This window comes from Pelmatolapia mariae, linkage group LG16_19 (genome assembly GCF_036321145.2).
Source record: "Pelmatolapia mariae isolate MD_Pm_ZW linkage group LG16_19, Pm_UMD_F_2, whole genome shotgun sequence".
In the NCBI taxonomy this organism is placed as follows: Eukaryota; Metazoa; Chordata; class Actinopteri; order Cichliformes; family Cichlidae; genus Pelmatolapia; species Pelmatolapia mariae.
The window spans coordinates 24,389,522-24,401,950 of NC_086241.1; the positions used below are offsets into that span (position 1 = coordinate 24,389,522).

General features: G+C 40.8%; 1 protein-coding gene across 3 annotated transcripts in view; it reads left to right on the top strand.

The window, feature by feature from the left end:
* Nucleotides 1–11,049, top strand: part of znf385b (zinc finger protein 385B) — a 59,090-nt gene extending 48,041 nt beyond the window's left edge. For 2 of the 3 annotated variants that reach the window (XM_063500193.1, XM_063500194.1), the window contains exons 7-11: nt 1,056–1,251; nt 1,360–1,725; nt 3,239–3,423; nt 4,194–4,289; nt 4,414–11,049. In XM_063500193.1, coding sequence (XP_063356263.1) covers nt 1,056–1,251; nt 1,360–1,725; nt 3,239–3,423; nt 4,194–4,289; nt 4,414–4,683 — 1,113 coding nt within the window. In that variant the 3' untranslated portion in view covers nt 4,684–11,049. The remainder of the gene's footprint in view (nt 1–1,055; nt 1,252–1,359; nt 1,726–3,238; nt 3,424–4,193; nt 4,290–4,413) is intronic. The other variant, XM_063500195.1, reaches the window with a different exon arrangement.
* Nucleotides 11,050–12,429: the final 1,380 nt, after the last annotated feature.

A 12,429-nucleotide genomic window follows, 5' to 3' on the forward strand; every position in this document is an offset into this window, starting at 1 on the left:
ATGGGAACACTGTTCATCCAGGGGTTTGTTACAGAGTGCTCACACACTCTTACTCTGTGTGGTGACACACAACATAAACAATATTTACAGTGCAGAGATCATCTGTTTACCTGGACTCGTCATAAGAGCGCTCACATCCCAACACAGGGACTCTCACGCTCCTCTCGTACAAGCTTTCTACTTCATATTTTACACCTTTTGCCATAATTTAATATGTTCCGTACTTTGGTTATGACTTACTAAAGTTTTCCACACTATGGAAACATTACCCTTCCTGTTGCAGTGTGAATACCCAGAAAATAAGGACTCGCATTCATCTGATTGGCCAAAACGCCACGTTACTGGATGATGTTTCACTGTTGGGAAAAGCTGAGCATAATGAAAAAAATAGCTATGGCAATTTTTTGTTAACCTTCCTGCTGCACAGATGCTCCGGCTTTATTCAGAGAACGAGGGGGCTGCACATTTTTCACGCATCGCCAGCCCGAACGTGGCCTCAGGTCCATCTCCTGTGCATTTAACATTATATGTAAAGTCCTGTTTTAATCAGTCCAGCTGTGTACACAGGTGGCCCAGAGGCCTGGATTTAATGCGTGCTATATGTAGGTCTGTAAATAAAACATAAATGTATTTTCATCCTTCAAGCCTATTGTCCTTGTTTTGATGTGTGTAATTCCAGCGATTGTGCTCTGAGCTTTTCCAAAACACAGGTGTCCTATAGCGTGCATGAATGCCTGCAGCTCCAGAGCTGCTGTGCTGCTGCTGCTTTGCTAGCATGCTTTTCTATGCCTTCTATGGTTCAACAACTACCTTGAATTACTAAAGGGAGATTAGCCATAGAGACCAAACCTTTTGTATGCTGTAAACATGTTTATGTCTTCTGTAAGGTGAGCACCTTATTAAGCAATGTACAGGGTTCATCGTTATAGCTGCTCTGAAGTGGCTTTTCCAGACACTGACTGGAGTCTCTGGCCCTTTCACATTGGTTTTATTTTGGAGGATGGAGGAGAATGGCTCAAATACAAAACTAAAACTTTTCTTTTTCTACATCTCAGTCTCAGGCTGAGGCTCATTACAGAGGAAGTCGTCACGCAAAGAAGCTCAAGTCTCAGGAGAACAAAGCCAAGGCTAAGCTGTCAAATTCTGCAGAAACCAATGGGAGCGTCTGTAATCCTGCTGGCCCCGCCCCTCTTGTCTCAGCTGTCCCCATCCCTCTTGTCTCAGCTAACAGCAGCACTAATCAACACGCAGGTTCATTTTTATCCAGTAATAACACTGATATGAATTATGTTACTGCTGATGTTTTTTTCGGATATTGTTTCATTTTTGTTCATTTTCCTTTTACTCTTCTCCCTTCAGATTTCTTATCCAGAACCGCAGACTCCCCGTCTCCTGTCAAATCTTTCCTCCTTCCCTCTACTTCCCCTCTCTCTTCTTCCTCCCCCTCTTCTAGTAGAGCAGGCAGTGAGCCTCCTCCATCCAGCCCCCCATCGGGACTCCCAGCTCCAGGCCTCTCTTCCTCTTCATCATCCTCTTCTTCCAAAGTGTCTTCCGCTTCCGCTCCTGTCACCACCTTGTCTTGCCCTGCTCCCCTTCCACCTGCACCCTCCCAGGATGCTTCAGCTTCAGTGGAGTCAGAAGAGGAGAAGGCGAAAAAGCTGCTGTATTGTTCTCTTTGTAAAGTCGCAGTCAACTCGCTCTCTCAGCTGGAGGCTCATAATGCAGGTGAGGAGAGATATGCACCTTTGATTTTATATGATCTGCATTAGCATTAGCATGCAAAAACAAAAGCTTCTGTGGCATCTAGTTCTTTGTTACACCTTCATTTACAAAATATTGAATGTATGAAAATTGTCGGTTCTGGAGAATGTTAAGTTGCTGTAATTTAAATTGAAGTTAAAGGACAGAAGGATTGATTAATCTTTAGCACAGTACAGGAAATATGTACAAAAGTGGCCTGTAGAGTCTCTTGGCTCTTGGTTTCTTTGAGCATTGCACAGTCTGACCTTGGGCTGGATTTGCTGGAATGTCCACTCCTGAATAAAATGTCTCAGTGTACGATGGTAAATTTCACATTGTTTGGTAAATATCCTTATAATTCTTCCCAGATTGATGGGCTGATAGTCCCTGATGGTAATGTCTTTCCTCCTGAGCATTTTGTTACTCATCGCCTTAATTCCCATGGAAGTATTAAAGATGTACATATTTTTGACTTTATTTGCATTTCGGCTTCGTTTTTGTTAAATAAATGTTGATATTGTGTAACATGTGACGTGTTGTAGGTCATCTGTGGTTTTATTTACCTAATTTCAAGACCTGCTAAGTGTCAGTTCATGTTTATTATCTCCTGATATGTAAAACCCTTGAACTGACAGAGTGCCTTTTTACCATAGCTGTAAATCAGTGAGGACAGGTCCAACTACAATATCGGCTGAGCAGTTCTCCTGCTTATTATTTACAGTGCTAAAATAGAGTAAGCACCAGGTGATTAAACTAAAATAATACAAAATATGTTGCGCATCTCAGCATAGCGCTTCAACTAATGTTACCATCTGTAAATACCAGCAATCAAGTGATTAAGTCAACTGGAGAATTTTCCTGGATGGAGATTACAAATGCAGTTCCCACGAGGCCTTGTCCTGTGTTTACTTTAAGTCAGACCCAAAAAAACCAAAAGAGATTCACATAAAACCAAGTTTTCTTTTGAAAGCTGCGGGAAGCTCACCTGAACATATGCTGTTATTTTCACTCCTCATATCTCTGAATCTATAAATTAGGTGGACAGTTCAATTGCTGGTAGTTATTTTACTTCCTCACAGAAACATACCAGGGTATATAAACAGTTTCACATTTGGCTATATAGCTATAAACACATTTAGAAAGAGGAGAATTTGGATTAATGACACTGAAAGGTGGAAGGAAGGTGTCCCTTAATCTCCCTCAGCAGCTCTGTGCTGCCCCTGCTTGGAGATCTTTGGTATCTACTTTTACTCCTGTGACATTAAAAGATATCCAAAAAAACAAATGCTGTGCTTCATGCATGAAACACACACAAGCATTAAACTTATTAAACTTGTTCATAATCCAATATGGCCAAAAGGATTTGTGGAAATCCTGGAATACATCAACAGGGAGAGCTTTCACCACAGTTTCTGCGCTTCTGTTTCCACATTATGATAATCACACATGAATATTTATCCTCAGCATGTTTCCTGAGTTTGTTTTCCTTTGCTTTCAGGATCAAAACATAAAACAATGCTGGAGGCTCGTAGTGGCGCTGGGCCGATCAAAGCCTACCCTCGACCTGGAGCAAAGCTGAAGAACGGCAGCAGCTCGGGACTGAAGGGCTCCGGCCTGCAGAACAAAACTTTCCACTGCCAGATCTGCGATGTCCATGTCAACTCTGAGATCCAGCTTAAACAGGTAGAAACTCGCAGCAGGTTCACAAATGTCTAAAGGAAGGCAGCTACAGGGTTGTCTGACTGTTCATATACATTCAAATATTTGCTACACAATACTAAACCAGTCAGAGGTTCAGTAAAACCAGCAATTCACCTCAGTATTGCTGTCACTGAACAGAAGTGATCGCCGTCGTATTGGACTCCTTTCACAAAGTTTTACAGCGTCCTGCAGAGTAAATAGACATGGACACATATTGACAGCTAGGGTAAACAGTGGACTGACAGCCTACACTCACTACAGATGAACTGTGGTCAGAGTTTTGTCATGCAGTGGCCACCGTAGCTAGGATAATGCACTTAAATTGTGAGGGGTAAGAAAATTGAACTCAACTGACTCTAACCTGCACACCCTAGTGGTGAGATTTCACATACTGTACCTTTAATGTAGTTTCAGGGCTCGGGTCAGTTTATGTTTAAAGTAAAAACAGTCTTCTCACAGTTACAACTGGAAAATTAATGTTTTTTCATTTTATTTAGGTTTTTAACCTCTGGAAAGGCCTTTTGCTGTACGTTATCCGATTAATGTGTTTAACAACTCTTTACTTGAAACGACAAATGAACTTACACTAGTGAACTACATACTTGGTTGCTTGTAGTTTGTGAATCATTGTTAAATCTTGATCCTGAATTTGATTCAGGTTCTGTACTTGTGTACTTTGTAGTCTCGGTTGCTGTTGGTCTCGTCTGCCCTCAGATTTGCTTTCACTCTGACAGTATTTGTTGTTGTTGCAGCACATCTCCAGCAGGAGGCACAAGGACAGAGTGGCAGGAAAACCCAGCAAACCCAAGTACAGTCCTTACAACAAACAGCAGCGCGGCTCACTCACTGTGAGTGTCTCTTTACCTCCCTTCCTGTAATTAAGTATTATTATTTACTTTTGTCTTCATTCTGGGGTTTTTTCATCGATGTCTCTTTGTTTCCTCTCCTCCTCTCTTCTCCATGTTTGCTCAGAAGGAGCTGGTGAAGCCTGCGCTCTCACCTTCATTCCTCTCCACTCCTTTTGCTCCACCATCTTCTCCGCTCACCCCCTCTCTATCACTCCCTCCATCCTCTCTGTCCTCCTCCCCCCTCCTCACACCCACGTCCTCCCCCCTCACACCTGCGATCTCTATCCATCCTCGCCCTCCGGCCTCTTCCCCCCTTTTCACAGCCTCCTTCCTCCGTCCAGCACCTGGACCAATCAGAGCGAGCCAAGGATCGATTCTCTTCACACCGTACTGATGCCAGCAGAAGCGGGAAGTCATACCAGCGAACTTTGACCTCTGACATGCTTTTTGTTGCCACTACGGGGACATGGGAGACATTGCATTAAGACTGCAGGGATTCAAACCTGCAACCTCCTCACTAAGAGAGTTGTGAACTGCCTCTTGCCGACCAGAAGAGGAGATGTCAGTTTAAATAATCCTGAACCTGGATGAACGAAAAAACAGAATAAAAAATAACAAAAGAGTTCTTTCATCGAGACATGTGAAGTTCCTGGAAACCAAAAAATACAGAAGTTGCTCAACATTGTTTAGAAAGCACTAAGTGACTGTGGAGACTTGCAAAATCTAAAACAGAGGGCCCACCTTAGAGAAAGCCAAGTCTAGAACAAATATCCGTTTTTAGCAGCCTGCATCGGCTAAAAATTGGGCTTTTAACGACACTGAATCTAAAGACAACCCAGAACTTGCTCCCAAACTCTTACCAACAAAGATAACAGTGCTGTTACTGATTTTTTGGGGGGGGTGGGTTTTGAGGAAGTTTGGACTTTTTGATGAGGCCAGACACTAAAGCTGATGGGAACATTTTGATAGAGATCCCAGCGCGGGTTCTCTCTCAGAGGTTGAAGAGGATTGGAGGAGCTGTTCTATCACCTGCTCGAGGAGCTTAGCAGCACAAATAAGACGTCAGAAACTCAGCAGACGTCGTCTATCATGACCTAACACTACTGCAGCTGTCAGCATGCCCTCACTCAGACGTCGCTACTCTCGTGTTTCACATATACATAATTCCTGAAGAAAGTTAAAAAAAGTTGAAGGATGGAGTACACAGCATTTTGTACTTATTGTCAACAAATCACATGAAAATACTAAAACCAGCTATGTTTGTTCATCTCTAAAAACAGTTAGACGTCCTGTCGTGCAGCTCCGAAACCTACATGGTTTACAATAAAACCTATATGGTTTTATTTATTAGTGGGGATATGGTGGTGTGAACTGTGTGGCTAAACAGGCGGCCTGTTTTCAGCCTCTGCGATTGTTTAACCTACTGATCTGTTTGGTGATGTCATTAAAACCTTATTATTTGGTTACTGATGTATAAAAACTTGACCAAAAATTTCACTTACTTTTCTCCTTAAAAAAGAGCAGAAATAAATAAAATAGCTTTTTATTCACCTGTTTTTCAGTTCTAATATCTCCCTGCATCCAAACTGCCAGGCAAGTATGCAATTCAATTTGTAAAATGTTTCTGTTTTTTGCCCCAAAACAGTTACATTTTGATACACGTGAGCTACGTAAATACTAAAATCAGCTTTAAAATCCTTAAAAAGTGTAAAACATCTGCAACTGGTGACATGACCTGACACAGCACTACAGCACATCCTGCTCTGTGTCCTCAGTGGCGGCTACAGCTTCACCAAGTTGCAATAAAGCAGATATATTCTTTAGTGGAAACATGAAAAGCAGTTTAAACCAGACAGCCTCTCGGATCAACATTGTCACATAACCATTAATGGTTATCCAAAGGTTTGCTCATCATTGTCTCCGACTGTGTTTTCTGCTTTCTGTGTGACTAATGTGTGACTAGTGTCCCCGTGTCCTGTCCACCTGTCTCCGCTGCCTGTTGAAAAATGATTTTGGACTCTGGATGGAGAAAAGGGCCTTCTGTCTGATTCTTTTGTTTTATTGAACCTTCCTGCTGTCACTGAACTTTCTGGAGTTTGAAGCATCTGAGCAGAACTTTTCTGAAAGCTGAAGAGTTGGAGAGACTTTTTAAAACATTACTAGAACTTTCCACAACCTGCAACTAAGCTCACGGACTCTCTATCGATAAAACAAACTTTTACCTACAGCTTTAATTAATGCTTCTCTGGTTATTTTTGTGCTCTAATTATTTATTTTACATTGTGTGTTGTATATATTTACCTAAAGCTTTTTCTTGATTTTTCAATAACTGCTTAAATTAAGACTTTTGGTCCATTTAGCACTCTGGTCCAGGGATGGTTATCTCAAGGTGCGCGATGAACCCATAAGCTTTTAAAGCTTTCTTTGGCCTTCATATTATCTTTTTTCATCATCACTCAAAGGTCCACTTCTTGGCTGTTTTCTGAACCTTCAGCTACATCTCAGAGCTTTGGGTGAATTGAGGTGTGTTTTTGTGTTTTTCACTTGTTCTTTATAGTCCAGCTCTGTCACCCAGGATAATAAAAATAGACTTGATCTAGGAGCAGAGAAAAATCTGTGTTGTCAAACCCACTGAGTGTGTGAATACACGCCAGCATCGCAGGATATTTATCCAGCCTTCCAAGAACAACAGGAAAGTGAAAATTATGCCATCCAGAAGAGCTCAAATGTCGTTTTTGGCCACAAAACCTTGAGTAAAAACACGACTTTACCCCGGCTCGCTTAATATGTGATACACAGAGGGGCCTGTTTTCTTGGCTTTTAACTTGTTCTATGTGCTTCGTTACTTATTCAGTTTTAATGAGTAACAATAGTCAAATCCTGTCTTTAAATTAACCGTTGCTGAATTTCTGTGCTGCCTGGTAAACAAAGAAGAATAACATTGAGAATGACGTTCGTTTGTTTTCTTTTTTCTTTGTTGACGGGGTGGTTATTTATCTTGTTTTGGTGCAAAGCTTTGAGACTCGATGAAAAAAATTATAAATTTAAAGTACACTTTTCATCTTGTGTATGTTTCCTACATTTACATTATGTTGTTGTCTGGGTGCTACGGTGCTGTCGCATTTGCTGATTTATGTAAGCATTAATCGATTTTTTTTATTTTTTGTTTAATTTAATTCAATTTTCCGTTTCAGTCATTCAGGTCATGTGATGAAGCTTTAAGGAGATGTGGTTGAAGGATGTGGAAAAAAGCATTTTAGAGGGCCTTTGAGCAAGCATTATCACACAAACTGTTCACAGGGTCCCAGATGAACTTTTAATGCTTTAATATGTTTGTTTTTCTGTCCAACACACTGAGCACTGGAGCCTCTAGAGGGCAGTAGCAGGACTTTTGGCTGTCAGTCTGGTGTACTGCTAGCAGATAGCTTCTTTTAGCACTTTTAACCTTCAGGTTATTGTTTTCACAGTTGCACTGGAAACCAGAGAAAATGTTAATGTTACTAATGATGTCATGGTGTCTCCTCATCGAACTGTATAACAAATACTCTGATGTAACGCGATGTCACAGGAAAGCAGTCAGATACTGTGTAGACAGGTCTACCTGAGGAACACGTGCCCGCTCAGGTAAAAGGCAGCATGTGATTGGTCAGATTAACACTGGTGTCAGTCTTAATGACTTTGGAGTTAAAGGATGGGTTCATATTTTATTTGCAGCCAGTACGGACAACATTATCAACGACACTGAGCAATGACTCACAGACATGTGAGTGCTGTGTTACAGTAGACTTGAGGAAATGTGAACCTATCCTTTAATGGTAAAAGTGGTCTACTACTGGATAAATGTGCTCATTTTCTTAAAACTTTACATTCATTTCTTCTACAGGGTTATTGGGTGATGTAAACATCAGAAGCGCAGCATGTGGTGGCCTTCACATGATAGCCTGGTGGCAGCATTGTCTGTGTCCTCTATGCTTTGTTGGGAACTCTTCCATAGCTTCACCTTCTTGAGCTAGTCTTGGCTGCTGTAGCTCCTCATTGGCTACCTCCAAGTTAGTCTTTTGTAGGAAATTCCACATGGATGTTGCCCACAGCAGCTGACTTTAGTCTAGAAATGAGGATGCACACTATACTTTGGAAATGGCCTCAACAACCAGACACTGGAACCTGGCTTGCTGCAGTTCATGGGACGTCTTTGTAAATCTAGATCGGTTAGAGTGTGATCTACGGAGCCCCTCTGATGACATGGTCCAAAAAATAAATAAATTGTGGCCACAAAATTCTACTTCGAGGGCACGAAATAGGTATAACATGCGCACGAAATGTTAATTTGTGGGCACGAAACACTTGACCGATAACCGTGATCCTTCCCAGGCCCTTGCAGTTGGTTGACAATAAAATCTATCCCGGCATCCAGGTCATACTTACGTCTTAAAGCAACTGGGCTCTCAATATCCTGTTTAAATGTCTCTCCGTAATAATGGTTCCTTGCATTGCCAGGCTTTTCAAAATGCATTTGTAGCTCATTCCCAGCCTAAAATAAAACTCAATCATACTGTCTCTGTCCATGGTGTATAGGTTTAGCCTACTCTTGTGATTATGTCTCTACGCAGCTGTCCAGGAATTGTATCAATATGATGTGCGCACGTTATCTATTTCGTTGCCACAAATGCGTAATTCGTTGCCACGTTATACCCAATTCGTGCCCACAAATTAGCATTTCGTGCGCACGTTATACCTATTTCGTGCCCTCGAAATAGTATTTCGTGGCCACAAATAAGTATTTTGTGGGCACGTTATACTATTTCGAGGGCACGAAGTAGAATTTTGTGGCCACAATTTATTTATTTTTTGGACCATGTCATCAGAGGGGCTCCATAGTGATCCCTACTACCTCTTTAGCTTCTTTATGAGGTCTGAATTCTTGTCTGTCAGTCAGAAGCTTGAAGTCAGAAGTGGAGGTCAGTGGAAAACTAGCTTTGACCCTCTAGAAGTCTGTTTGCGGTGTCTGTGAGGACCTTATCATCCCATCACCTGCGGCGCTTTTTGACATCCAGTTAAGATGTTGCTCAGGCTGCATGAGCCTGGCTGACACCGCTTGCAGGATGCATCCTCTTCCTTGTCTCAGGCAATAAAGCTGCTTGGGACTGGAAAGGGGTTAGTCACAGCACACATAAGGAAGACCAGCATGCCCTGCTCACAGCCCCAGAGCTCCTTCCAGGACCACAATGGCTCTACTGCTTCAAACCCATCCTCGTATTGCATTGGGAGGTAACTCCTACTGATTCTATGCGGCAGTCTTCTTCTTTTTAAACTCTCAGCAGCATGAGTTGCCTCTTGACTTTGGCTTTGTTAGACCTCACCAATGATTTTCTAGCGTTTCAAATATTCTCTGCCTCCCTCACTGCTTGAAATAGAAGTGATTATTAAAGGATGGTTTCTTTCTCTTTGGTTTTTGGAGGTTATTTCTGGTTTGATATACTTAAGTAGAAATTTAGAACATTTAGAAATGATCAATAGCTAACACGAGCACATTTACAGCATTGGTGTAAATGTCACTACGCTGTTTTTATGTAAATACTTTTGCTGCCATGGTAAGAAAAAAGCACACCAGGCTGCACAGCTAAAAGACTGTATCAGAAAGAGAAACACGAGCAGAAAAAGTCAGTAACCCTCTCATTTGGAAAACATCATCGTTAATATTGAATTTTCCGTGTTTTCAAGTGGTCAGTATTTTAAATGTCTTCCTGCCTCTTCCTGAAGAACTTGAAGCATCTCAGTCTTCCAGTAACAAACAAACAGTTTGTGTGTGTGTGTGTGTGTGTGTGTGTGTGTGTGTGTGTGTGTGTGTGTGTGTGTGTGTGTGTGTGTGTGTGTGTGTGTGTTTTCTATGCAGTAACTGATCTCACAGCTCAGTAACTTACTTCAGTTCTTGTGTGTCAAATCTGTGTTAATGATGGCTGTCTGACTCTTTTACATCGAATCAGCTGTTCTCAACTTCCTGTCCCATGATGTCATCAGGGTGCAATATTGTACAGATCAGATGCTGCTTTTCTCAGCACTTAAGGTTTGGTAGACTTTATATTCGGAGGCCTGTAGTTGCAACACTGGTATGAATTAAACAGGGATGCACTGTTTAAATGGTAAGTGTGTTTGTGTTTGAGTGTGTGTGCATTCTTGGAATAAATGTTGACTATTTGCTTTCAACAAAAGAGCTCATTTCCATGAACACCAATTTCATGTAAACAGTGAAGTAAATTAAATGTTTAAAGGAGCAGTTCACCCAAACTACTACACACAGGGCTTCTTCTTTTTCTTTTTAAGCATCTCATATATTTGAGATAACTACAAAACATAGTTTGGTGTAGTGTTATATTTGTTATTTGTCAATTTTCGCCAAATATATTTTAAAAGCGTATTCAGGTTTTAAAGTGGGAAGGAAAAACTGGTGACGCACACGGTTCAGCTTCGATACATTTAGCCAGCCATCTTCATTCAAATCCTTCACGGTTGACCTTGAATGGAAATGTTTGAAGTGCGTTAAAATCAGCTTAGAGATGAATGTGAAAGATGTGTCCCTTTATATTCCAGTCTTCCTGCTTTGGAGAACCCTTGTCGGCTTCTTTATGTACAGAATTTATTCTCTGAGCTTCTTTTTTAACGAAAATTGTTTATTATGATGTGAATATGCAAATTATATTATGCAACATTTCTGTTATTTTATTCCTGTAAATTTTTTGTTTTCATTAAAAACTGCTGTATGTCCTACATCAGCCGTGTTTATTCTTTTTGAAGTAAAAGAAGACTTCGATGAAGAAACGCTGTCACACAGACCCTACACAACGCTGAATTATGACCAAATGTTTTTGTTATATATAACTATGTTACTCACGATGCTATAAAGCAGCACTGTGTAAAACGGTCCTGCTGAAAGCTAACTCACGTGGGTCAGAAGAGTGGTTTTACTCTCTCTGCAGTTTTTTTCAACAGTAGAATCCATCTGTTTTCTTTTGACTTGTGCAACATGAAATCAGACACTTGAATGAAGCTATTTAAAAAATATTTTGACATAGGCATGATCAAATGAATAGCAATATGTGTTTGTAGGTGCTTTAATTTCCTGCTCTCGTGGCTGATCAAACATAAGTTGTTTTTACATGTGAACTCAGCGTCAGGTGAATGAAATCAGGACATCATCCTGACGTTGCCCTTTCTCACACAGCAGAGAGTCCACTCTGTTTGGTTTATGTGAGGGTGCTGCATGGGTACAGCACGTAGGAGGCAGACTAGCTCAAATGCAAATGGATGGACTTTGGCGGGTTAAAGACTGTTCCATCTGACTGCACCTGCTCATTTGAATTTTCCTACACTCATCTATTATGCAATGCCGCTGTCAAAGTTCAGGTCTGGATGTTTGAAAACAGATAACTCAGTCTCTAAAGGTTTATTTTTTAAATGTTATTATTAAAACACCTCCCAATATCCATCGACAAAACCTGAGTGCTTTCTTTCTAACATTCACTGTCTGATGAACACATCAGGAGCAACTCAAGGTTCAACCTTCAAGAAGCTTTGTATGCTTGGGGACTTTGCTCTGACAGGCTGCTTTACCCCCCTGGTACGGCACCTGCCTCAGTGAGAACAGTATATCATCAGATTCTCATGTGACATCGAGTTTCATATAATCCTAAAAAACTGTCATAAAAGACCAAAGAAAATCATTTTTGAATTTAAGCGCTTTCATTAAATCTCATCTTATGATACTAATGTCGTACCAGTGACCACAACTTGAATATAAAACAGCTCAAAATGACTCTAAAAGCTTACTGTCTGATACCTTGGTGATTCTCACACAGGTGCTGATATTCACCAGTGATGTCCACTGTTTATCTTTATGTTTATTTATTTTAGCACATTTAATTACAACAGTAGTGTTGGCCAAAGTGCTGTACAAAGATACAAATTACACAGTAAAATGACTTAAAATACTGATAGCAAATAACAATTATGAAATAACATCAATGCCAAATAGCAGATAGCAAAAAACCAAAACTCTCATGCTGTTTTAAAAGCCAATGAGTAGAGATGTGTTTTCAGATAGGATTTAAAAAGACTGACCGTAGGAGCCTGTCTAATGTGGAGA